A 23,941-nucleotide genomic window follows, 5' to 3' on the forward strand; every position below is an offset into this window, starting at 1 on the left:
AGCAAAATAACCTGTTTGGCAATGACAGAAAAGATTTGGCAAATTTTCATGGGCGCAACCCACATACTCAGCGCTGCTGCTCATCCAACATTTGAATCATTGAACCATTTGAAAGGGAACTAAATAGGCTTTCCAACGGTATAAGATTTATTGCCAAAAAGCATTGTTACCACAGAGAAATAGTCAACCAAACACAAATTTCCTTACTTTTTGTGCTTAGTTTATATTGAAATATATCTTTAGTCAGGGGCAGCCCTCCATATTTAGTTTGAACCTTGGAACATAGGAAGACGGTTCCTCGTAACTTTTTAGCAAGGTTATACATTTATTAAATAAAACAAAAATGGCCTGTACTATAAATGTTTTGATAAAGTAAAAAAAATAGTAAATGGGCCGCATTCATGTAGCGCTATTATAACCAGTGCCCACTCAAAGTCCTTTGCAATTATTGCCCATTCATCCATTCATACACGCATTACACACATGCGCGTTGTCAACCATGCAAAACAGCCAGGTCGTCTGGAGCAATTAGGGTCAGGGGTCTTGCTCAGGGAAACCTCAACACTCACTGGAAACTACTGGTTGCCATGAGTCAACCTGTTGTACCTCCTAAGCCACTGCCGCCCAGTAGGTTCACAAACATGTCACCTTTTTCTCTTATGAAGACGACAGGTCCGAAAAATAGTGTCAAAGAAACAATAGGGAACTTATTTACAGAAAGGATTAAAAGTGTACTTAATCATTGGCAGGTTAGTTGATAGAAAAATCTTTCCTTCTGCTTTCTGATAGCTATCACAACTGGAGGTTATAAAGACCAAGTAATGATTTTTTTTGTCCTCTCATGCATGCGTTAATTGTTTTGTTGACTCATTGAACATCTGATCATAGAGTGGTTGTTAAAATAGTTTATTGCTGTGGTGGGCTCCACCAACAGATGTTGAAACGCAATAATACAAAATAATGTTTATATGGGGAACATTTTTGGAAAACTCCAAAGAACAACAATCCGCTTGGTACTTCTGCTACTGTGCCACAATATTAAGCTAAAAATAAATCCAGAGCTTTTGATAACCCGAATCTATATGCAATGAAATCAGATGACTCAGAGTGCATGAGGGGGAGCAGAAACCTGGACTTTTTCTTTTCTTTTTCTGGGGGGTGTAGCTGTAGCAGGGGTCATCTAGGGATGGATGGCCAGGAACTCTTGCGGGATCCCGGGCTTGGTGGCCTGTCTGACCCTGGCCAGTCGGATGTCCCCCAGCTGCCTCTCCAGACACCGCTTCCCTGTGAACCAGGGGGACAGGCAGAGGAGGACATGTGACAGTGGACTGGAGGGAAATTATTTTTAACATAGGCAGGGATTCATGGCAACCAATATCTGGAACATGCTGGTTCCACAAATCTGAGGAAAGAAAGGGTTGGTATGTCTGCTGCTTTTCAAAAATATTAAGCTAAAATAAATAAAAGACTTTGATAACCAGAAGCTATGCCGAGTTACAAAGTGAAATCTGATAACTCTGAGGGCATGGGTGGAGAAACCGGGAAGCCCATATATTGATCCCAACTCCTGTTCTGTGGCTGCTCCATGAAGAGGGCACATTAGGGTTGAGACTCTGCATCAGCAGACACGTCTAAGCTGAGGACACCTGCATGGACCGGGCCTATGACTGAGACCTTTGATTGGTCTGATTATAGCCTGGGTCAACTTGAGGCCACAGGAAACAAGAAAAGCACTCAATAAAGACGCTATGAAGTAGCCTGAGTCAATCATAAACCTGCCCACACCAAAGGTTATTTTAAACTACCCATAACTTGGCTAACAAAGGAGCCTTTCAAAGTGAATCATCTAAATTGTCATTTCTAAAAGGTCTTTGGAGGTAGTGGGATGGTCCGACGGCTCTTAAAATAGGCTACTAGATAAGATTGTTTCAGTATTTTATATTCTAGATAAAAGTAAAGCAATTTTAAGAACCCAACCAAAAAGGTTAACATTACATCAACCAAATCTTCCTCTCGAGTGGTGTGGTGGTGCCATGGGGGTGTACATACGTTTGTGTAGGCCAGGGAGCAGGCCTCTGTACTGGGGCCGGTGCCGGGACATGACCAGGATGAAGGCCAGGCAGAAGAGCAGCTCCACTGCCTCGCTCTGCAGGACGCCTGTCTGGTGCCTGGTGCCAAGGCTCACCCCTTGGGGACCGTGAGGAACCACAGAGGAGAGGGGAGGGTGGGCGGGAGAGAGCACTGTTATTCATTCGTTTTATTAATAATTATTTGATATGACGTACATAATGATATTATATATGTATATATATATAAAAAATATTTTGTTTTTATTATTAATAATGTATTTTATTTTTCATCTGCTTTGGAAGGGAAGGAACAAGGGTAGAAAGAGTAAGGGGGATGGAGAGGACACAGAGTGAATTACACTCTGTTTTGAATATATAAACATTGATTTTCCACGTCAATAGTGCAATAGTGCTCTTTTGAAAAAATAATGAATTGGGGGTATGAGACCCAAGAGAATAACATTTGAGAATAACAGGTAAAGACAAATCTTATTTAGGTTCAGGTACAGACCAAAACCAAGCACTCGAGATCGATAAAGTCAATCTTTGCCTTTGTTGCAGAGTCGGACGAGTCGATTCACATAGTGAGCCATGTCCCAGATCATGAGCAGGAAGCACTTGGGATTCTTGGCAACCGTTTGTCCAAAGGGCAAACTCTGGGCGCACACATGGAACCTGACAGACAACGAGGGAGGACAGAGAAATCAGACTGCTAGGCTGGCACACCAACAATATGTACGACAGAAATATAATGACCACACATGGAGACCACAGAATGACCAAACAAAAAATAAATCACACAAAAAAGCGATAAACGAGATTGGGTTCATGACCGGAGTCATTCGATGATGCTGCAGGTATTTCCGTCAGGTTTAAGAAGGGCTACGTTGTAAAACCACTCAACAGCCAGGGTCATTCTTTACTTTGTTAAGAGGATAGTGGAAATACACAAATGGTGAAACATTGACAGATAAATGTGACAAAATGGTGAATAAACACTACTTACATGTCGTGTATGTACTTCTTTATAAGTTCAGACTAGTCTGGTCAGTTATCTTCATCTTGATTCCATCCCATTAAATTCTTTATTCCTCATTCATTCATTATTGTTCAAAACATAATAGTTACCCTGATAAATCTTTATTAAGGACTCAGATGGTCCACTCACATCCAACATACAGACACACATATGACACATTAAAATACATACTCAAAAAATACCTTATTAACACCCGGATTAAATTATGTGCCGTGGGAAATCAGTATCTTAGGCGCCCGAACTAGTGTATGTAAAGTAGCAGTCAGCAGGTGTTAATGGGAGGTTGAAGGTTGACTGTGAGAGTTCCTGGGGGTCATTCAGTACCTCCATGCTTGAAGCAACACCAGCTTGTACACGCTGCCGTAGACGGCTTCCACAGAGTTTATCTGCATGGAAGAGAGACATTGTCAGATCTAGGTCAGCCAATTTGGAGAAGCCAGCCGGAGAAGGCTGGATTGTGTACGTATCTAACCCAGAGAAATCCCACCCGTCCCTTCAGGCCTGCCTCCAAAGACAAGGCTCAAAAACTGCTTTTACCCACAAAGCAGGATCCTCCGCCAACTCGCCCTGGACTTCCACTGCTACGCCGACGACACCCAGATATACGTCACCACCAAATCCCCCCAAAATCCTCCCCTCACCCACATCGAAACTTGCATCTCTACAATAAAAACTTGGCTAACTCACAACTTCCTCAAACTGAACAGTGACAAAACTGAGCTCCTCCTCATTGGCACCAAATCCACTCTCAATAAAACTGGTCCCATTTCACTCACCATCGACTCCTCAACCATCACCCCCTCCACCCTGGTACGCAATCTCGGTGTCATCATGGACCCCACCCTTACCTTCACTCCCCATGTCAGCCACATCGTCAAGACCTCATATTTCCACCTCTGCCGCATCGCCAAAATCAGACACTGCCTCCCCCCCCCTGCTGCTGAATCCCTCATCCATGCCTTCATCTCCTCTCGCCTACTGCAACTCCCTCCCTACTGGCATCTCCTCCCATTCCCTCCATAGACTCCAAATGGTCCAAAACTCTGCTGCCCGCCTCCTCACCCACACCCGGTCCCGTGAACACATCACTCCCGTTCTCCACTCTCTCCACTGGCTCCCCATCAAGCAGCGCATCATCTTCAAAATACTCCTCCTCACCTTCAAAGCTCTTCACCACCTAGCCCCCCCCTACCTGTCTGACCTCCTCCTCCCCCACCGCCCCTCCCGAGCCACCCGTTCCTCCTCCACTCTCACCCTGACTACACCAATATCCCGATTAAAAACTTTTGGCGACAGAGCATTCTCACGCACAGCACCCCGACTCTGGAATTCCCTCCCCCAATCTGTTCTCCACTCTCCCTCACTCACAACATTCAAGTCCAGCCTCAAAACTTACCTCTTCACCCAAGCCTATGATCTTCCCTATCCCTAGCCACCATTACCCAACTGCCTACACTTCTACCCCCTGTTACATCTCAATAACTGTTTTCTTTTTCTGCCTGTGCTGTGTATGCTTGTGTTGTCCCCCTTGTCTGTAATACCCCCCCCCCTTCTTTGCCTGTAAATGTAAATGTGTCCTGCTTGTACTGTCCCCCTGTCTGTAATACCCCCCCCCCCTCTATGACTTTGTAATCTGCGACTTTGGGTACCTGAAAAGCGCATTATAAAATGAAGATATTATTATTATTATTAGAACCATAATGCAAGATATAATCCCACACAAACGTTGTAGTTCCTTCCTTTTTACCCGGAAACTACAGACCTGTTCCAATTTAATGGACAGAGATCCGGGGAAGGTCAACATTTTTAAGTAAAATATACAGCCTGATCATATATATAGTCAATTTTTGTAAAAAAGAAAAAAACGAACAAGCGGTCCCTTTAAAAGTAATCACATCTCGTTAATGCACGTTTGTGGGAATTTTCATGAAATAGACCCTTAAAAAATACAGCCTGGCTAAATTTCACATTCCATGTGGTTTGAACTTAAGGGGCTGTAATAGATTGCCTTCCCCAACACACACACCGTGAGGTCCAGAAAGAGGGCGTGGCACTTGAGTCGAAGGAGCCCCATCAGCTTCTTCTTCATGTGCAACCCCGCTCGCTGGGAGAAGCCCAGGGTGAAGCTGTAACGCAGGGAGAGCCCCGCGTAGCTGCGCGTGAACACACACACACACACACACACACACACACACACACACACACACACACACACACACACACACACACACACACACACACACACACACACACACACACACACACACACACACACAAATTTAATCTGTGCAATTTAATAATGTGTAGCAAAACATGGAAGAGCACGGCATTAACACTGTCAGGGTTAGGGGGTTGGATCCAAAGAGTAATGGTAGCTGTTTAGGTCCTGCATATCTTTATATTATAACATTCTTTCCCCAGTAATTGGGTTTGGATTTGTCTCTTTGTGGTTTTATAAGGACAATGGCCAAGGCCTTTTACCAAAACTATACACACACAGAAACACGTTGAAACACACAGAGCCACCTAACGGCAGCCTTCTCGATCCAAATCAAGAGGGGGGGGGGGGGGGGGGGGGGGGGGGGGTTGCGCTTGTGTCTGTGTGTGTCTGTGTGTATAACACATGATGATGATCACCTGGAGTAGTCCTGAAAGACATCCAGGGTGTGCGTGTCCAGGAGCAGTCCGCACCAGGGGAAGAGGCAGCTAGCAGGCAGCACGCGCACGTTTGGACCCGCCCCCGAATCCTCCGATACCTGGAAGTTGACCACCACCTTCTGTGGGTTTACCACCAACCCATAGTCCTGAACCCCGTCTGACAGAGTCCTGCACGGGAGCAGAGCAGTCAAAGGGTATATCTTCTATGGTGACGGCAATGAGCTGACATTTACTACACATGCATCACAATCCATAACCTGGCTGTTCCATTATACACAACTTGACCCTTATCTTTATTTTTTGCACACCGGCTTTGTACTAATGTTACATGACAAAAATTATCTGCAGTTTGATTATATTGCCATTTAATGTCCAATCAAGTGTCATATAAAATAAAGACTGTAAATCCCTTCAGCTCCCTGCTGTGCTTTGGCAATGACCTGGCAATGTGATGCTGTCCAAGTTATTCAGAGATTTATTCTCGCAACAGATTACTCCAGGTTGGGCACTTAAGTCTGTAAAATCGGACAATCTGCTGGCACAACCCCATGCCGTATCGAAGGGAGTGCCGCAAGGCACTATCCCAGCCTCCATTAACTTTTTGACCATATCAATAAAAAAAACAACAGTTTTGTACTTTGTTGGCCCTACCCCGGATGCTGTCCTGAAAACTCTTCAGGAGAGCTCCCAGGACATACATTGGCGTTTCTCAGCCCTTGCCTGCTCCTGCAGACGTCCTTTATAATTTGCTTCCTCAGAGGACACCACTACAGCCATTTGAAGAAGTACCCTCCTACTAAACCCTATTTTAACTTCTGCAACAAAGTTTCCATGTGATGAAATCGAGATATGCAGCAGCAAAGTGAAATACTACAAGAAAGTGATCAAATAGGACCTGGGCTGAGTTGCAAATCACCAATAGACAACATAGTTGTTTTTTAGCATTTAGCATTACTTTAAACGGAAAAGGAATGTGCTAAAGGAAAAGCAAAGCTGAAAAGGCAGTGTGGTGGGTATCATACTTGAAGAAGGTCTGTGCTTGACCCAGGTCAGGGGTTATCAGGAGGAAATCATCTACCAACCTCATCAGACACCTGCAGGAGACGGAGAGATGTCTGACCTTTGGGCTGTGAAAGACTCTACTGCAATCTACTGGTAAAGATGTGTAAATACATCAACATGTGATTCACATTACACCCTTTTCAACCTAACGTACACTGTACTCTATTCCATTATATTTACACATCAATAAAATCAGGCATTATATCACCTTTGACCCTAAAACCATTTGGTTATCCTATCTGCAAGTCATAGATTTAACTGATAACCTTTTACTATTTAAGCATGACTAGAACTGATCCAATTTGCAAGTCAGGTCAGAATATAGTTTCAGTTTCATGTTGACTTATGCAAAATCTAGTCATCTATTGAAAGATAAATCAGTTAGGTCTACAACTGTTTAAATAAAATTCATTGAGACAGTTAAAATGTCTAATAATCAATTCCTTCTCATTTTACCTTTAACATACACTCAAAACTCTTGCAATGTTGCTAATCATTTTATTCTCTTTTTGGATACAAAAGCAATCAAAAACAACCTTTACCCTCCATTCAAGTTAATATCTTTGAATAAGTTGTTCTCCATGTGACCGTAGCAGAGGCAGCACATGAGACTGGACACCACCGAGCCCTGGGGGATGCCTCTACACTGCCGGAAAGTTCTGGAAGACACACACACACAGACACAGACACACACACACACACACACACACACACACACACACACACACGGAACAGATGCATGTAAACTGTCAAAGCCATGTGATTTCTCTTTTATTAAATCAAACGTTACGAACAGATGTTTAAATCATCATAGCAAAAGAGAGAACAAAGCAGCCACAGAGGTTTATATTACTGCATTTTTAAGATAGTTTGAACACAGCTTACTTTTTCCCAAATTTCACAACTCCACCAGTAAGCATTTGAGTGAAAAACTGAAGAGCATCTCGGCCATGCAGGTCTGAGGAAAAATGCTGGACGGAGAGAACATAAATAAGGCATCTTTTTACCAGATAAATACCCTGTGTAGGAAACAGAAATTCCTTTTCATAACTGACCCGCATCAAAGGCAATGGAGAGTGAAGCAAACTTACTTAACAATAATACGAACTGGCTAAAGCTAGCTCTTCTTTGTATAGTAGCTCACTTGGGAGCCCACTTACAAATCACCTATTTTTTCCTTGCAATAAGACTTGAATAAAAGAGATATCAGCACACAGCCTACTTACTCAATGAAGAGATTCAGGGAATGTCTTATTTTTATTTGTATTGTTCATATTTGAGCAATTTAAGGCAATATATGCATGCAAAATCCTGTGTGTATCAATCCTTCAGTGCTTGAAGAAACCATCTCTCTCTCTCTCTCTCTCTCTCACCTGCTCCACCAGTATAGCGTTATGAAGCTTGCCCTCTCGCTGCATGTTCATCACAAAGCCTTTCATGTTTGTGGATCCAATGTTGTCTTCCATGAAATCTGCCTTCAAACCAAATGGGATCAATAAACATAGACACAAGAAATACCAATAAAGAGCTTAAGATTTTAAAGTCAAGAAGTAAGAGATACCTGTCGAGTAAACGTCTTCTTCAGGCCTTCATGGGCGTCCCTCCAGATCTTGGCGTAGCGACGGATGACGAATGTGTCTTCCAGGACCGGTGTCAGGGCCTGGCCAATCACCTCAATGAGTTTGTCATGGGGAAGGCTCTCATAGGCCCCGCTCACGTCCACCTGGAATGCACAGGGACAGGCACGGACCAATCAAAACACAAGACTGTGCCAAAATAAGAAAATTATATTTCCCAGGTATGTATACGTAAGTAACTGTCCACATCTCTTACATTATTTCATCACGACAATCTTATCTTTAAGAAGAGCTAAGACGACATAAGGCCAATTGAGATGAAAAGACCACAAATATCAATATATAAGATGATGTACTCGATTAATCCAATATCAAACGTCTTACCTTAACAAAGTAGAGGCGTTGAGGCTGGTCCTTCTGAGCGGACGCCAGGGGGCGGAGCTTCTTGTGAATGTCGGTCATCCCCCACACAGTGAAGCCCAGCAAGGGGGGGTCAGAGCGCACACACGCCCCCAGCACGTCCAGCAGCTCACGCATGTTTGATTGATGAACCTGCACGCAGAATAACCCACATTTTATCATACATTTAAGACATTTGGTTTAATTATTTCAGGTCTAGTTTTCATCCAAAATAACAATATACGTTTTGTGGGGATTAGACATGGTTAAGGAGTAGGTACAAGATCTTGTTCATTGATGCCGACATTCCAGAGGGCGGACACTAGGATTTGAACCCTGATCCTCGTGGGTCAAACCCGGATCTGGAGTCAAACACCATAAAAACTAGACGTTGCTGCACATATTTGCCTTAAATTATTTATAGACACATATAGACACCTAACAAAGAGAAAATCATATAACGTCAAAGTATCATAATATAAAAAGCACCCTGGATTTGACGTCGGATCTAACGACGCGCGTGATCGGTCGCATGCTGTCCGCCTTGGGGATGAAGCGAAGGCGGGAAACCACGGTGGCTTTCGGCAGGGAGGCCATCTGGGCGGGTGTCAGCTCTTCCAGCTGGCCCTTGGAGACGTGCCCTCTGAAAGAAACGTTAAGCATGGATCGAGAAGGCTGCCGTTAGGTGGCTCTGTGTGTTTTCAGTAGGGATGCACCGAATATTCGGCCACCGAACATGTTCGGCCGAAAATGGCCCAAAACATAATGTTTGGTTTCGGCCAAAGGAGTAAAAAGGCTGAACATAATACACCGAACATTTTTATTTATTTAAAAAAAAATAAAAAAAAATTGTACTCATTTATTTAAAGGTACATTGTTCTTAAATTCTTGCTATAATGTCTGCTGGAATGTTAGAAAACGATCAGTATTAAATAAATATTTTGTATCAAATTTGTAATAGAATTTTTTTTATAGAAAAGCAAGACAAAAAAGTTTATAAAGGACACTTAATTGTTTGATTTATGCAATGGTGAAAAATTAAAGCAAAATGAATGAAAAACATTAAAAGCCACATTCGGTATTCGGTTTCGGCCTTCGGCCACCTGTTTCAGTATATTCGGTTTCGGTTTCGGCCAAGAATTTTCATTTCGGTGCATCCCTAGTTTTCAACGTGTTTCTGTGTGCGTCTGTTGAGTTAGAGCGTACCTGAAGGCCAGCTCCCTCAGCTTGGCCCACACCTCCTGTCTGTAGAAGCGGAGCGTGTTCTTCTGTCCCATGCTCTCCGTGACGTAGAAGCACGCTCGGACCAAGCCCACCACGTAGCCGTCCAGCATCCACGCCAAGAATTGACCAATCACGCGTGTCCGGTAGGCCAGCTCGCTGGGGGGGACATGACCTGAGGGACACAGGAGGAGGTTCACTGAAACTGATGCAGCTCATCAGTAATTGGTGTTAGAAAACGGGCTGTCTTATGTTGATCACATAAACTACCCTTACCCGTCTTGCTGATCTTCAGCCAATCACACTCGCTCACCCTCATCTTCCACAGCAGCTCGGCCAATGAGAGCCTCTCGAACTTGCCGCTGCGCAGGAAGCCCCTGACCCTGAGGAGGAAACGACCCCGGTTGTATTCGGACCCCCACAGCTCCATGGGCACCACGGTGGCGAGGCACTTTCTGATGAAGAGGAACACCTGATGGGGGGAACAGGTGAGGGGCAGGAGGGAGCTCAGGTCCCCCTGTGCCTCCACACCCAGCTCCTCCATGCGCAAGGGGCATGCGCTCTGCAGGACCCTGCCGTAGGGGCAGCCCCTGTGCTGCCGCAGCAGCCGGTCGAACAGAGGCACCATGTTGAAGAAGCGCCGGGGCAGTTTCCTTGGCTTCTTCTCCACTCCGTTGAGATAGGCCACGCCCTCAAAGAACACAATCCTGACCAGGTCCCGCCCCTGAAGCCTCTGCTTCACCTCTGTACGGCTCTTCGTCTTCCTGTTTAGAAGGAATCCACGCATCCCCTTCCCGCCGTACAGCATTCCCAAGGTTCGGATGAAGCAGTGGGATGGTGGGAGAGTTGGAGAGAATCCCGATCTCCAACTTGGCCCTCCTTCCAAAGGAAGAGAGGTTTTCGACACTATGACCTGCCTTTTAGAATCAGCACTACACCCTTCTGCTGGCACCTTGGATGCTTCCACTGAGCTAGGAAGAACATTACCCCCTGCATCAACGCCACTCTGCGGTATCTCCTGCTTGGCCCAATCCATTCTTGTCCTCTTTGCGGCCCGACCCATACCATCCGTCCGGCCAGAGCTTTTCCTCTTCCTTTGATTACCATCCCTAGCCCTGCCCCTATTCCTGTTGGTTTTATAACCAGCCCCTCGTTTTCTAATCTGGCACACCGGGGGGCGGCGATCCCGCTGACGGTTACCCGGGTCAGCCCTGGATTTGGTCCGGAGGAAGACGCCAGCGCGGCTGGTCATGACCGACACCCGGTCGTACACGGGCACGCCACACACCTGGAACACGCAGGAGGGGGGCACCGCCACGAACACGGCGCAGCTCTCCAGCAGGTATCGGGTCATGTCCGTGCCGAGACGGTGGGAGACTTTCTTCCACAGATCGCTGCCGTGGATGTAAGCGGCACTTTGAGTGACGTCGCTTTGGAACTTGAACTGGTCCGCGTCACGGTCCTCTTGGGCCAGGGAGAGGAACCCGTAGCCGTGCGCCAGCACATTTCTTTTCTTCTTCCTCTTCACAGTGTTCAAAACAAAAGCCAGTAGCTCGGGGAGTGTGCAGATCTGTAGGGGGGTCGTATGAGAACACACACATAGTAGATAATGTTGAGTCAGGTACGTTGAGTCAGACACTAATAACTCTAGAGGTGGACTATCCAAGGTTCGAATAGTAACGCTGCTATTATCTGATTTGACGTTTTGCTGATTTGTTGTACTTCTTTTCACATTGAGATGATGTGAAATACTCATAACCCTGAGATCCATGCCCTGTAAAACAGATATGTTCCTTTGAATTTAACAGAGAGATATCAACAACATAAGTTGCACGAATTACATGTGGGATATAAGTTTACCTCGTTTCGGCTTGGCAGTTGTTGCAACTGTTGATCAGTGCACACAAAAATACCCCCGACGAATGACTTGAAGCGTGCTGTGTCGGATCCTTCAATGAGCGATGCTTTCTGCCCTTCTCTAAATACGATGGTGTCTGCAAACTGATTAAGTGTTTGCACATGCTGGTAAAGTGACTTCAGAATGTCAAGTACCCTTGATGTGTCTGATCTAGACATAGTGTTGAATAACGTTAATGTGAATTGTTTGATGCAAAATAAGACACTGCGAAGGAAGGGTGTACTTTACATGTTTTCGGAGGTTATAATATCGGGTCTTGAGCTGTCAGGATATTAAATATATGGTCAAGACTCAGGAGAGGCACATCTTGAACTCCAAATACCCCGCTTCAGAATCGCCCAATGAGGAAAGAGCTTACTGTCTCGTCCAGTCCTTATGGTCCAATAGGACAACATTACACTCCATGTTTGTTGTGGTATGTAAACGCCTCGTCTGCCCTCCTGTGGCACAGTTGTTGAACGGCAGGCGTCGAGACCCCGTGGTCACAGGAGCGTTCTGTCATCTGATTGGTTGCAGGACACCCCCTCCTTTGTACCAAGCGCGCGAATGCGCCCACGTCGCTCCGCCAAGTAGCGAGTTTAGCTCCGGTTAGCTCGGGTCGCTCAACACGGCACTGCAAGACAGCCTGAGACAAAGCTTTCCGTCTTGAGACTGTCTGTATAACTTTCATCAGTGGACTTTTATCTGCTGAAGTTAGCTACAATGGCCGACAAGGAAGGTAACGTCTATGAAGCGTGCAACGGGTTTTTGTTACCAAAAATGGATACTTGCCGAAATATTCATGCTAACTGGCTAGCTCAATTAGCTAGTAGCAATTGGTACACACGCTAGCTAATCCAATTTCATGTTTAATATGCAAAATAGGCCTTGCTTGTATCGACGGTGATTCTCTTCCGTAGACGTAAGGATTCATGTCGAATGTTTTGCACAAATGCGGCAGATGCAGTCAACGTGCATCTTGCTTAAATATATAAAAACGCCAGATTAATGAAATGTGTAAATGTGTAGCGTTAAAGTGATTTGAATCGTCAATCGTTGTAGTTCCCAGTAAGAACGTGCTGGGTCCCAAACAATAAGGAAAACCTGCATTTATCCATTTGATTGACCGGCAGTAAGTTCCGGCTTTGTTGCGAGCAAAACCAATCAAAATGTTAAGTGTTGGTCATTTTTGACTCCTTTGTGCCGCAATCTCACTGTTATCTGTCAGTCCTGCACGTATAAAGCAGATCATCCCTTTTATATATGAGCTGGCAGTCAACCCAACATTTTCTGAATCAGATTTCGAATTGAGATATATCTGAGGAATTAAAACAATAATTGGTTGTCTTCCAGAAATACTAGATTTGTAACATAGTTGTATTATGATTATGTGTCATGCGTTACTGGTTGAATTTTAAGAGTTCTCCCGTATTATTTGCAGGTGCGTTTGACGATGCGGTCGAGGAAAGGGTTATCAACGAGGAGTACAAGATCTGGAAGAAAAACACTCCCTTCCTTTATGACCTGGTGATGACCCACGCTCTGGAATGGCCCAGCCTCACCGCTCAGTGGCTTCCCGATGTCTCCAGGTAAGGACGCAAGCACGTTTATGTCCTATTAATATTAAACTACATACACAACCCAAAACATCCTCTCCCTTCTGCCCTACGTTTCTCCAAAATTGAGAAGTGTTCCATCCTTTACTCCCCTGTGTTTGACAAGCAAGATTAATTCTTCGGAACCATTCACTTCCTGCTCCCTTTATGAACCAGCTTTCTTCACAACTGGACAAATTATTTGTCGTTTTTTATTTGTTCATAGACCAGAGGGCAAGGATTACAGTGTCCACCGGCTGGTGTTGGGCACTCATACGTCAGACGAGCAGAACCATCTGGTCATCGCTAGCGTCCAATTGCCCAATGACGACGCCCAGTTTGATGCCTCACACTATGACAGCGAGAAAGGAGGTAAGTCATTTATTATATTTGATCACAGAAGCCATTGGATTTTCTTTGCAAATATTGTGAATGTGCTGATGTCGGCAGCAATCCCAGAGATTCAAATGTTGAATAAGTAACAATCATTAAAAGCTGCTATGTGCATTAGAGTAGAGCCCGACCGATATATCAGACCATCACGATATATCCTATCGGTCATTTTGCCCCTCCCTTATACTGGCATCGGCCACGAAATCCAGGATCGGTCCTGCTCTACAAATGAGTATGCTGGAATGAAATGCAATTGATGGTCAGTCACTATGCTGCAACCCATACAGAATAGAAGTCTACGATTAGCTCCCTTTGTTGCTTTCATGAATGTCTTAATCAACTGACTATTTATATATTCTTCCTCTGCAGAGTTCGGTGGCTTTGGCTCAGTCAGTGGTAAGATTGAGATTGAGATCAAGATCAACCATGAGGGCGAGGTGAACCGGGCCCGCTACATGCCCCAGAATCCCTGCATCATCGCCACCAAGACCCCCACCTCAGACGTGCTGGTCTTCGATTACACAAAGCACCCCTCCAAACCTGGTACGGAGTTCATAAGCCCTGCGGGTTTATAGATGGCATGTATTTGTATTCTGCAGTTGCTGTAGAAGGTGCTGAATGCTGTGATTTATGAATGTAATTACATTTTCAGATTCAACAATGAATTCAGCTAATGCTAAGAATGTTACGTTATATCCTGGGAGATTAATGCACACTATTCTTTGAGGGGAAGCTGGGAACACTGGCTTTTTTTTTAACTGAATCGTATATAATTGTTTTTAATGCTTTCTTAAAACAAGCCACTGATATGACAATGCAAGCATGTGTGTGTGTGCTCTGCAGACGCGTCAGGAGAGTGCCGTCCAGACCTGCGTCTCAGAGGCCATCAGAAGGAGGGTTATGGGCTCTCCTGGAACCCCAACCTGTCCGGCTGCCTGCTCAGTGCTTCAGATGATCACGTAAGACCTTCCGCCACACCTGTTTGGCTGCATCTCTGGCAACCAGGGCCAGGGAAATGATTGCCTACAAATAGAAAATCTCCATTTAGTATTTTTTTCTGAAACATGGCACAAAACTCTTAATTGTTGACACCTTTTCACTTTCAAACTAAGCTGGGTGAGTGTTTGGGAAGCTAGTTAAATGGGGGTGTAGTTTGCTGAGGAAAGTCAATATATCAAATGGATATTCTATGACTGTTTACACATAGTTAATATCATTGGAATCCCTAGCAATGCATCAATAAAAGCCGTGCAGAACTAAATCAATTATCATACCTGTGAGGTTGCGGTTTGAAAGTTCTAATGGGTACAATCTGGGTTTCCATCGGCCCCCAGACGATCTGTCTTTGGGACATCAGCGCGGTGCCCAAAGAGGGCAAGGTGGTGGACGCCAAGACCATCTTCACGGGTCACACCGCAGTGGTGGAGGACGTCTCCTGGCACCTGCTGCATGAGTCTCTCTTTGGCTCCGTGGCTGACGACCAGAAGCTCATGATGTAAGCGTTAAATAATATAAAGGATGGCATGCCACTCAAGTGGCAATTACCATAATGGGGTGGTTTAGGTAGGACTCAAGATATCAGGTGTGTTTCAACAATCTTTTTTTTTTTCTCTGTAGCTGGGACACACGCTCCAACAACACCTCCAAGCCCAGCCACGCTGTGGACGCACACACAGCAGAGGTCAATTGCCTGTCCTTCAACCCATACAGCGAGTTCATCCTGGCCACCGGCTCAGCAGACAAGGTAATGCAACACCCATGTATATATATATACACATACACACTATACCTCCCCAGCTCTTTTCCCCTGTAAATGTTGCTGATGTGCTTGAAACGAGAGATGCTACCCCTTTTTTGTTTCTTTTATATCTCTGTGCATTACCGGTGGTGTTGTTGGACTGCGTGTGTAACCGCTCCTGTTCTCTGCAGACTGTGGCCCTCTGGGACCTGAGGAACCTGAAACTCAAACTGCACTCCTTTGAGTCACACAAAGATGAGATCTTCCAGGTGAGAGATTTCCCACACTATACATTATTGTATAATAAACATGTCAATATTGTTGATTTACACCTTAAGAGGTGCAAAGAAAATATGTATGCTGCATTATTTATGTATGGCATTTTTTAATGCTATTGAAAAAAATAGAATCAAGAATAAATCTTGGCATTTATGCTACTAAATACATATTTGTTTGACTTATGGCTTAGCTAATGCTTTTATCAGAACCCCCGCTAACCTTGTATACAAGCCATCATGTTCTATTGATACCTTGTCTATTGTAATTGGCAATCCAATGATTCTCATCCACAATGTTGCATGGTGTGTCTGCCTGTATCTGGCCCTGTTGCTATTTACATGGATCTGATTTGAGCTCTGCGATGGGCTGTTACAGGTCCAGTGGTCCCCCCATAACGAGACCATCCTGGCCTCCAGTGGAACCGACCGCCGGCTCAACGTCTGGGACCTCAGGTGACTGACTGCGAACCCCTCCCTTCACATCATTGTTAATCCTCTGCTGGTGTAATTGTGTTTTAAAGGATTATTACTATTATTTTTGCAGTAAAATCGGAGAGGAGCAGTCGCCAGAAGATGCAGAAGATGGACCCCCAGAGCTGCTGGTAAGTGTTTTCGACGATCATGTCAAACAAAAATGATAGACCCATATGTTTGACTGTATGATGATGAATAATTAAAGCTGCATTCAAATTTATATAATTCCCCTGCCTCTCATCCAGTTCATCCACGGAGGTCACACAGCCAAGATCTCTGACTTTTCCTGGAACCCCAATGAGCCATGGGTCATCTGCTCGGTGTCTGAAGACAACATCATGCAAGTCTGGCAAATGGTGAGCCAGATATATCTCTGCATGGTAGTCATGCATGCAGGAAAGGCCATGGCCTCCCCTATAATATTGAATATACTAAATGGATTTGGAGAATATACGCCACACAGATGCAGCTTTTGTATTTGAAGAATGGTCAGTATATTTTCGAAGTAAATTGACAGAAATGCAACATAATTTCAAAGCAAGGAGAAGGTCAGAGCTCATGGCTTTGCATGGTAGCCACCTTATTTGAGAAAGACGTACATTTTGAACGAAGCTCGGAGGCAATGCTAGCTATCTCTTCAGCGTGAGGAAGTTGAGCGTTCAGAAAATGGTGAGTCTACTAATCCAGGTTGCATAATATCTGTTATGCAGTGAATGTGAAAAGACGCACTGTCTGGCAGGCATTTTAGCCAAGCACTGTAATGTAACTCTGCTAGAATAGCAAGACTAGATCAATGTAGAAATTAAGTTTTCTGTGTACTAAAACAATGGAGCAGCCGTAACTCTGACATTGTCCCCGCAGGCGGAGAACATCTACAACGACGAGGACCCCGAGAGCTCAGCGGACCCCGAACCCACCGCCTAACGAAACCCACCGCACCTCATACCCTCTTCTTCCCCCGCAACATCACCTCAAACTGCTGAGAAGGTCACTGCAACGAGTCCCGCTCAACTACCTCCTCCATACTTTCTATTGGTGGAACAGATCATGTGTCTAGTCAATACTCATGAGGGCAGGAAATGAGCTGTCCTTTTTTTGCCCACTGGTCTGTTTTTAAAAATGCTGAAAAACTCTTGTCGGTTGACATTAATAATTTATTGCCTGAGGGATTTTCATTCATGCCTGATTTTTATATGCCGTTATGAAAGGATATATTTTTCTATTTAAATTGGCTCACCGTGCATTCTAATACTATGCCCTGGAATTGGTTACATTTAAATTGTTTTGGTGTTCATGAGGAGAGGAAGTGGGAAAGGGTAGTCTTTATTCATTATCTAGTAAAAAAAAAAAAAAAGAAGCATTGATAATTGTAGAGACTGTTGGAGAGTGCAACCGTGATTTGGCAGATTTCTGTGCTCATGTTATAACTATAGAAAAGCAATCTGCAAATCGCAGATTGTAAGGGGTAAGAGCCTTGGTCTGCACTGGTTGTTCAGGTTTCCGTACCAGCATTCCCAGCAGTGTGGCAGCCTTGCTCCCTGTTATATACTCCCTTTTGAACAGATTGGCCCCTGAAGTGTCCATTTTAGTACATACTGTCTTGCATTGTCGTGTCTTTGAGTCTTTGTTGTATCTTAATTGTAGTTAAACTTTTTTATGTCTTAACATTTTGCAAATGTACAGTGAGTGAATTCTCAATAAAATGTTTTTCCATCAATCCTTGGGCTGCAGAGTAAAGTTTCCTAATCAGAACACGTTAAGCCTGATTGCATCATTCTTCCATGTTTTCACGTTTTAATTCTCTTTAACCTTCAAAAGGCTCTATAAATAGGTTCTGGCAGACAATTGGGGGCATCTGACCTTTTGTATTAATTTGAGCCTTGTGATGCTGTCCTATTAAGTCACAATCTATTTGTCAATACAAGTGTTTACAGTCGATTACAGGCCCATTGCCCTTTAAGCACCCCATCCTCTCCAGTCTACTCCTCAGGACCCAACTCATCCACACTAGTTACAATGAAAGCATACAACTCTATTCATAAAAACACCCTTTCAAGTGACTGCTCTGTTAACTATATCCACTCTTTATGGCTTGATAAACCAGTGATCTACATACCAGATGTGTCGCATCTAGAAAGGGATCTGTAAGGTTGTTGATGGATTCAGTTTTATCACAAAATCATCTTAACTGGCAACCCTGGTGAAAGAAGGATATTATGGTCGAAGATATCTTTTTGCAAATCTTGAATACAAATGTTCATGTTTTCTTCCGATCCTCCACAGCAGCTCTGTAACAGAAAATGTTTAATCAGGGATTACACAAAACCGCTCTTTAGGCAACTGTTGAATCTTGCATGATCAATCAGGTTCTTACCTGTAAAGCACAAGTTTATTGGCAAGGTTCTCTTTCATCTCCGCTGTTTCTTTGGTTTTTCTCTTCTGAATTTTAAGCTCTGTCTGTATCTTCCAGCTGCTGTCCTCAAGGCTCAATACAATGTCCTGTGCAAATAAAGGATGTTATAAGGATCACATAATGAAAAAGACATGAAAGATTGCGGCAAATGTACCTTCATCTGGAACAGATTTACTTGTCTACTCTGTCAGGGTTGTCACAATGCTACGTAGGTCCCAGATAGTACCAAAAGTCTTTTGGGTGGGCATCATCTCCTAGCGAAAGGTCTTGCTTTCCTCGTTTGTTTATTACCTATCCCCAACTTCAACATCTCCATCACCTTGTACTGCTTGATGTCCTCTTGCCTCTGCTTCTGCATCAGTTCCAACCTCTCCTCCAGACAGACCTTCTGCAACCCCAGTCTGTGGCCCTCTTCCACCAAGGGCCTCAGCTGGCCCCTGAGCTCCTGGACCTGCTCTCTGGCTTTACTGAGGGCACTGGCTGTTGTCTCCCTTCTCTTCAACAGTGCCTTCAGCATAGGCTCATACCTGACAATTGGAGAGCAGGAAGAACCCTTTTTCTAAGTGATACACTTCACTTCTGCTGACATCAGTTTCTTTCAATCTTTTTTGAACTAGTACTGGCACTAGAACTATAGACAATAAGTAGTGTCTAAAGAATTTAACAATGACTCAATCTAACTTGTTTATTCAGTTTAAATCAAATGAAGTATGTTGGGTAACAGAATAAATCAAATCTTGAAAGAAAGTGGTAACTGCATTGAAAATGTTACATGGTGCAAGTTTAGAGAAAATGAGATAGTAGATAGTAGCATGTTTGCACCTCTCCTCCAGGGCCTTCTGGCCTCCCTGCAGATACTGCTGGATGTCCCCACATGAGTGCCTCTTGCACTCAGTCAGCTCCTCCACGGTACTGGAGGTCTGTCTGCAGTTTTGTGCTTGCAGTGTGGCCTGTAGTGTGGAGAGCTTCTCTTGCTGAGCAGGGCGGAGCCGGCTGCACTCCTCAGTCAGCTGAACCACAAGGGACTGCAACGTTTCCTGGAACCAAGAGGCATGAAAAGAAATGTGGCTGCCTCGTTGCTTTTATGTTTTTTTCTCTTGTGCATTCAACGGGTTCATTATTTTGGTGTTGAAGTTAATTTAGAACTATGCATTTTTTCGCAGTCTTATGACCTAAAAAGCAGCTGCTGAACACAAATTTAGAAGTACACAATTAACAGAGTATTTTAAGCCCTCATACCTCCTCGATCTTAAACCGCTCTACCCCGCGTTGCTGGTTGGTCAGGGCAGCCACACTGTGTGCACGGTTCCTAGCCTCCGTGAACAGCTTCCTCTTCAACCTCCAGGTCTCCTCCTGCAGCCCCTGTCTCTCCAGGTTCATCTTCCACACGCTCCTCTCTACTTCCGCCCGCTGCTCTCTCAGGGCCAGCGTATCCCTCTGGCTCTCTGCCCTTCTCTTCTGCTCTTCATTCTTCAGCTCCTCCAGTAGCGCCGCTGCTTTCCTCTCAATGGTCTCCTCTGATTCGTCTCTCTCCTGGCGCTCCGTTGTGGTACCCTCTACGTCTCCCTGCTCCTCGCTCTTCCTCCTCAGTGCCAGCACCTCATCCAGCAGTGCCCCCCTCAGCCTCTCATGGCCTTCTACCTCCTCTATTAACTTCTCCATCTGACACCCTAGGGTGGCCAGTTCCTCTGTGGAAGACCTCTGGCAAGTCAAGTCGATCCCTACCTCTAGTCCTTCTCCATCACCCAAAAGCCCGACATCATCCCCTCCTGTGGGACTCCATTTGTCATCACGGTTGTTTTGTATGCAAGACTCATCGGAGTTGGGGGATCCATTTTGTGCTTCCATCGCCGTTGGAATCTTTGGACCCGAGCAACATAATCGATTTTCCTGAACTGAAGTCTCAGACATTACAGTACCCGAATGTTCCTGTCTTTGCACTGTGGTACTCTCCATCTCAACATGCCTGACTACGGGTTTGCCTGGTGTAACAGAACTGTATTGAACTTCTGTGATTCCTGGGTCGGCACTATGGCCACCCCATGACTTTAGTGTAGCCATCTCTGATGCAGCGGCCATTCTTTTTTCCACGGCCGCGTACTCGTCACACCTCGGAGAACTTATTTGTATGTATTCATGGTTTGTATTCGAAGAGAAACACTCCTGTGATGCAAAGTCCATGCCAGACCCCTGGTCGATTCCCGAGTCTTCCATACAGTTATCCAGCATGGCCAGCATCCCCATCAGTTGACCCTGGTACTCTGTCATAGTGTCACTGAGTGCATTGCCCACCGCGGTCAGGGATCCATCTGCTGGTGAGAGGTCTGTCGCTGTTTCACAGCTGGCGTTCATGATGGAGGAGGCCTCATGACAGGCTTGTGTCAGCTGACCTGTGTCAGCTACCTCTACTCGCGTGTCAATGTAGGTAGTGCATGAGCTCGTCTGTTGAGATGTGCTTGTGTCTCTGTATCTGTCTGAGGAGCAATCGCTCAACTCCTTCAATTGTACGTCTTTAAGACATGTGTCCGTGTAACTGGGTGAGAATTGGGAGCTCAGTGGTACACCAGCAAGATCCTCGCAACTCTTCAGCAATTCATCCATCTCCCATAGGTATGGATGTATTTGAACTGCCTGTGATAAATGTGTTTCCATGTGTCCCATTGTAGATTGGGCCAGATGGTCAAACCCCCTTCTTTCATCCACCCTTGCTCTCTCCTGTTGTTCGTCCTCCTCCTGGATGAAGAGAGACTCAAACCCTGTGCTTGTTGAACTATGCCCATTGTTCTCCATGTTGTTTACTCTGGAAAATATAGTAATCAAATAATCAAAGAGTTAGGCGAATAATATCTAGAGTCATAAATACTGCAGGCAATGAACTACTTTCTGTAGAATTCTTGAAAATACGAATCTTTTTCATTTTTCATGAAAGCTTTTTCAGTGAAAAAAGCTCTTCCCCCCTAAAGAGTAGTATTGAGTTTGACCATTGACCTGGCATACATTTAACAAAATAGATGAGCCGTTGTTATGAAGCGAATGCAGGGGTTAGGTTTCGGCTCCACAAGGGCCCTTTATGTAAGCTATTGAGATGTTGTTAGCAAATGGGGGTATGTGGAGCAGGGCAATAGCAAGAATGCTACCCGTTGACAGCTGCACTGGCCTGGAACAGAGGGACAGCTGGGATGTGGTCTCTGGCAAACTCCCACAAACACACTCACGACACCTTCCCATATGTGCCCATACAGAACATCCAATAATCTATGGCATTCAAGTACTTTCACGCTGCTAATTTAAACATGCCTGCACTAGCAATGGTAATGCAACAAGTATCAACATGCACGGTGGCCTTGCCTCTTGTAAACTTAGATGAGTTGAATTGTAATTTTAACATTATTGCAAAACGGATCATTACATGTCCCAATGTTTTAATTTGATCTCTTTGGGAAGCATCGTCTCCTCCCTTTGGGCTTCTACCAAGACTTGACTCAATTTATCACACAGTTAATTGATCATGTTAGCCCAAAAGTGTCAAAGCACATAATTATGTAATGCAGAAATAGCAACTGTTGGTGTTGCTGTCTCCAAGCAAAATCGAGACAAAAATATATATTTGCCCGCAAGCTTACCTGAAAACTTCGAAATAATTTTTACAGACACATAGCTTTGAACTTTCTTGAGCTATGCAAGACAAAGCAGACCCCTCAGAGTAGAGCAGACACACCAGCTGTCTGAATGAAATTCTGGCATGGGAACGAGACAGAAACCTACGACATGGACTATTCAAAAGAGCTTCACTGGCATTCTTTTGATTAGAACTTCAATGGGCTTGTTTCCAAATTGTATACGCAAAGATATCCGTAAATGCAGATATTGCATTTTTCCTGTTCAAATTTAAGCAGACAGGATATTGGATAATTTGCATCAGAAATGATTTATTATTTGTCTCACTAACTTTAAGTGGCCTAACCCTTTTGTTATTTTGGGTGAACATTAAACAAAGTGAACTTACCCTTTTTCTAGTTTTCCTCCTCTTCTGTCATTTGATGCCCAAAATAGGGGTAAATCATAGGCCAGTGTCCGAACCTCAAAGACGGTCACAAAGAATCGACGAGTAGTTGAGAGAAGTGGGGTACACAGAGCGAGCTTAGATGTCGTCTCACTCTCACTCTAAACAGCCAGTGTGTAGCTAAGTGTGGCCATGGCTACACAGAATCTGTTTGGGTTTATTAATAAATACTGGGAGCAGAAGGAAAGAGGAGCCTGCCTGGTGTTGTATACCCAGGGGACGGGGGCCTACCAAGTGGCCTGGAGGACCACCAAGCCACCTGGCCCTTGGTCCTCATAAACCATGTTTCCTTTGTGTGTAGCGCTCGTATGCGTGAGAATTAGGACGATAGCCACTTGTTCCCAATGCCAAGATGGGTACATTTTGGTGGCTTTAAGGAAACATGCCACCAATCATTCTTCATTTGAAGTGGCCTTTACGGCTCCTGTAGGGGCTGTCGTGTCTCGTTTGTTCAAGTTGAGGCAGAACACGGCTGTTGGATTGTGCCCGTGTCTCCTCATTATCAAGCCCTCTTTAAATAGAATCATAAAGCCACCACACTGGAGGATTGGTTTTCCTCTTGGACTTCTGACCCCAACATAACATCACATGTGGTCTACTTCTCTGTGTGTGTGTGTGTGTGTGTGTGTGTGTGTGTGCGTGTGTGCGTGCGTGCGTGCGTGCGTGCGTGCGTCCGGGCGTGCGTGCGTGCGTGTGTGTGTGTGGGGGTGGGTGGGTGGGTGGGTAGGGAAGGATAGCTCATGGAGAAAAACAAAGACATCTTTGCAGTATAAGACTGTGGAGAACAGGTGAAAATGGTGAGTGAAATTGAAAAGTTAACATAGCAATTCAGAATCCCGGCTACCTCCTTCTTGTATAAACAGCTTCCACTAGATGGCGTCACAGACTTAGTAAAGGCCCTCAGACTCAGAGAGTAGAAACAAACTAATGTTGACTATCAGTGTGCACACCAGTCTTTGCCCAGACTTTCTGTCTGCTTCTCTGTCCAAACAGTGATTCAGATGACAAAACTAGTCATTATGCATAAACCGGTAGAAATACATATCATCTTCCAGAATGGCACTG

General features: G+C 44.8%; 3 protein-coding genes across 6 annotated transcripts; 1 reads left to right on the forward strand and 2 right to left on the reverse strand.

Moving 5' to 3' along the window:
* Positions 1 to 245: 245 nt before the first annotated feature.
* On the reverse strand, positions 246 to 12,877 carry tert (telomerase reverse transcriptase). 3 transcript variants are annotated; one of them, XM_056582547.1, is made up of 16 exons: positions 11,886 to 12,875; positions 10,302 to 11,799; positions 10,011 to 10,200; positions 9,294 to 9,447; positions 8,790 to 8,957; positions 8,390 to 8,551; positions 8,202 to 8,303; positions 7,714 to 7,799; positions 7,371 to 7,487; positions 6,789 to 6,860; positions 5,746 to 5,934; positions 5,135 to 5,261; positions 3,433 to 3,494; positions 2,620 to 2,744; positions 2,050 to 2,187; positions 246 to 1,284 (listed from the first exon to the last, which is right to left on the reverse strand). In XM_056582547.1, exons 1-16 carry the CDS (start codon positions 12,099 to 12,101, stop codon positions 1,181 to 1,183), a joined length of 3,510 nt encoding a protein of 1,169 aa, XP_056438522.1. In that variant the 5' UTR covers positions 12,102 to 12,875; the 3' UTR covers positions 246 to 1,180. The 3 variants fall into 3 exon arrangements, with proteins under 3 accessions (XP_056438522.1, XP_056438523.1, XP_056438525.1); XM_056582548.1 differs by having other exon boundaries at positions 10,302 to 11,595; positions 11,886 to 12,872; XM_056582550.1 differs by lacking the exon at positions 246 to 1,284 and having other exon boundaries at positions 2,127 to 2,187; positions 2,581 to 2,744; positions 11,886 to 12,877.
* Positions 12,393 to 17,415, forward strand: rbbp4 (retinoblastoma binding protein 4). 2 transcript variants are annotated; one of them, XM_056582552.1, is made up of 12 exons: positions 12,393 to 12,661; positions 13,364 to 13,511; positions 13,744 to 13,889; positions 14,280 to 14,453; positions 14,754 to 14,869; positions 15,245 to 15,405; positions 15,528 to 15,654; positions 15,840 to 15,917; positions 16,282 to 16,379; positions 16,471 to 16,528; positions 16,646 to 16,756; positions 17,262 to 17,415. In XM_056582552.1, exons 1-12 carry the CDS (start codon positions 12,646 to 12,648, stop codon positions 17,322 to 17,324), a joined length of 1,296 nt encoding a protein of 431 aa, XP_056438527.1. In that variant the 5' UTR covers positions 12,393 to 12,645; the 3' UTR covers positions 17,325 to 17,415. The 2 variants fall into 2 exon arrangements, with proteins under 2 accessions (XP_056438527.1, XP_056438528.1); XM_056582553.1 differs by having other exon boundaries at positions 12,481 to 12,661; positions 16,303 to 16,379.
* Positions 17,416 to 18,106: 691 nt separating this feature from the next.
* Positions 18,107 to 23,033, reverse strand: sync (syncoilin, intermediate filament protein). The gene is made up of 6 exons (XM_056582551.1): positions 22,820 to 23,033; positions 20,053 to 21,613; positions 19,636 to 19,850; positions 19,133 to 19,340; positions 18,775 to 18,899; positions 18,107 to 18,688 (listed from the first exon to the last, which is right to left on the reverse strand). Exons 2-6 carry the CDS (start codon positions 21,601 to 21,603, stop codon positions 18,658 to 18,660), a joined length of 2,130 nt encoding a protein of 709 aa, XP_056438526.1. The 5' UTR covers positions 21,604 to 21,613; positions 22,820 to 23,033; the 3' UTR covers positions 18,107 to 18,657.
* Positions 23,034 to 23,941: the final 908 nt, after the last annotated feature.

The sequence above is a fragment of the Gadus chalcogrammus genome, chromosome 22 (genome assembly GCF_026213295.1).
Source record: "Gadus chalcogrammus isolate NIFS_2021 chromosome 22, NIFS_Gcha_1.0, whole genome shotgun sequence".
In the NCBI taxonomy this organism is placed as follows: Eukaryota; Metazoa; Chordata; class Actinopteri; order Gadiformes; family Gadidae; genus Gadus; species Gadus chalcogrammus.

Excerpts from the sequence above, each read along its gene's own strand:
- sync (XM_056582551.1), bottom strand. The coding sequence starts at position 21,603 with ATGGAGAACAATGGGCATAGTTCAACAAGCACAGGGTTTGAGTCTCTC. Across the intron at positions 18,900-19,132 it reads AGGACATCAAGCAGTACAAG|GACATTGTATTGAGCCTTGA; the intron begins GTGATGGAGATG and ends TTATTTGCACAG. Across the intron at positions 18,689-18,774 it reads AATAAACTTGTGCTTTACAG|AGCTGCTGTGGAGGATCGGA; the intron begins GTAAGAACCTGA and ends TTTCTGTTACAG.
- tert (XM_056582547.1), bottom strand. The coding sequence starts at position 12,101 with ATGTCTAGATCAGACACATCAAGGGTACTTGACATTCTGAAGTCACTT. Across the intron at positions 9,448-10,010 it reads CTGAGGGAGCTGGCCTTCAG|AGGGCACGTCTCCAAGGGCC; the intron begins GTACGCTCTAAC and ends CGTTTCTTTCAG. Across the intron at positions 8,304-8,389 it reads AGAAGACGTTTACTCGACAG|GCAGATTTCATGGAAGACAA; the intron begins GTATCTCTTACT and ends TTTGGTTTGAAG.
- rbbp4 (XM_056582552.1), top strand. Across the intron at positions 14,454-14,753 it reads AAAGCACCCCTCCAAACCTG|ACGCGTCAGGAGAGTGCCGT; the intron begins GTACGGAGTTCA and ends TGTGCTCTGCAG. Across the intron at positions 14,870-15,244 it reads TCAGTGCTTCAGATGATCAC|ACGATCTGTCTTTGGGACAT; the intron begins GTAAGACCTTCC and ends ATCGGCCCCCAG.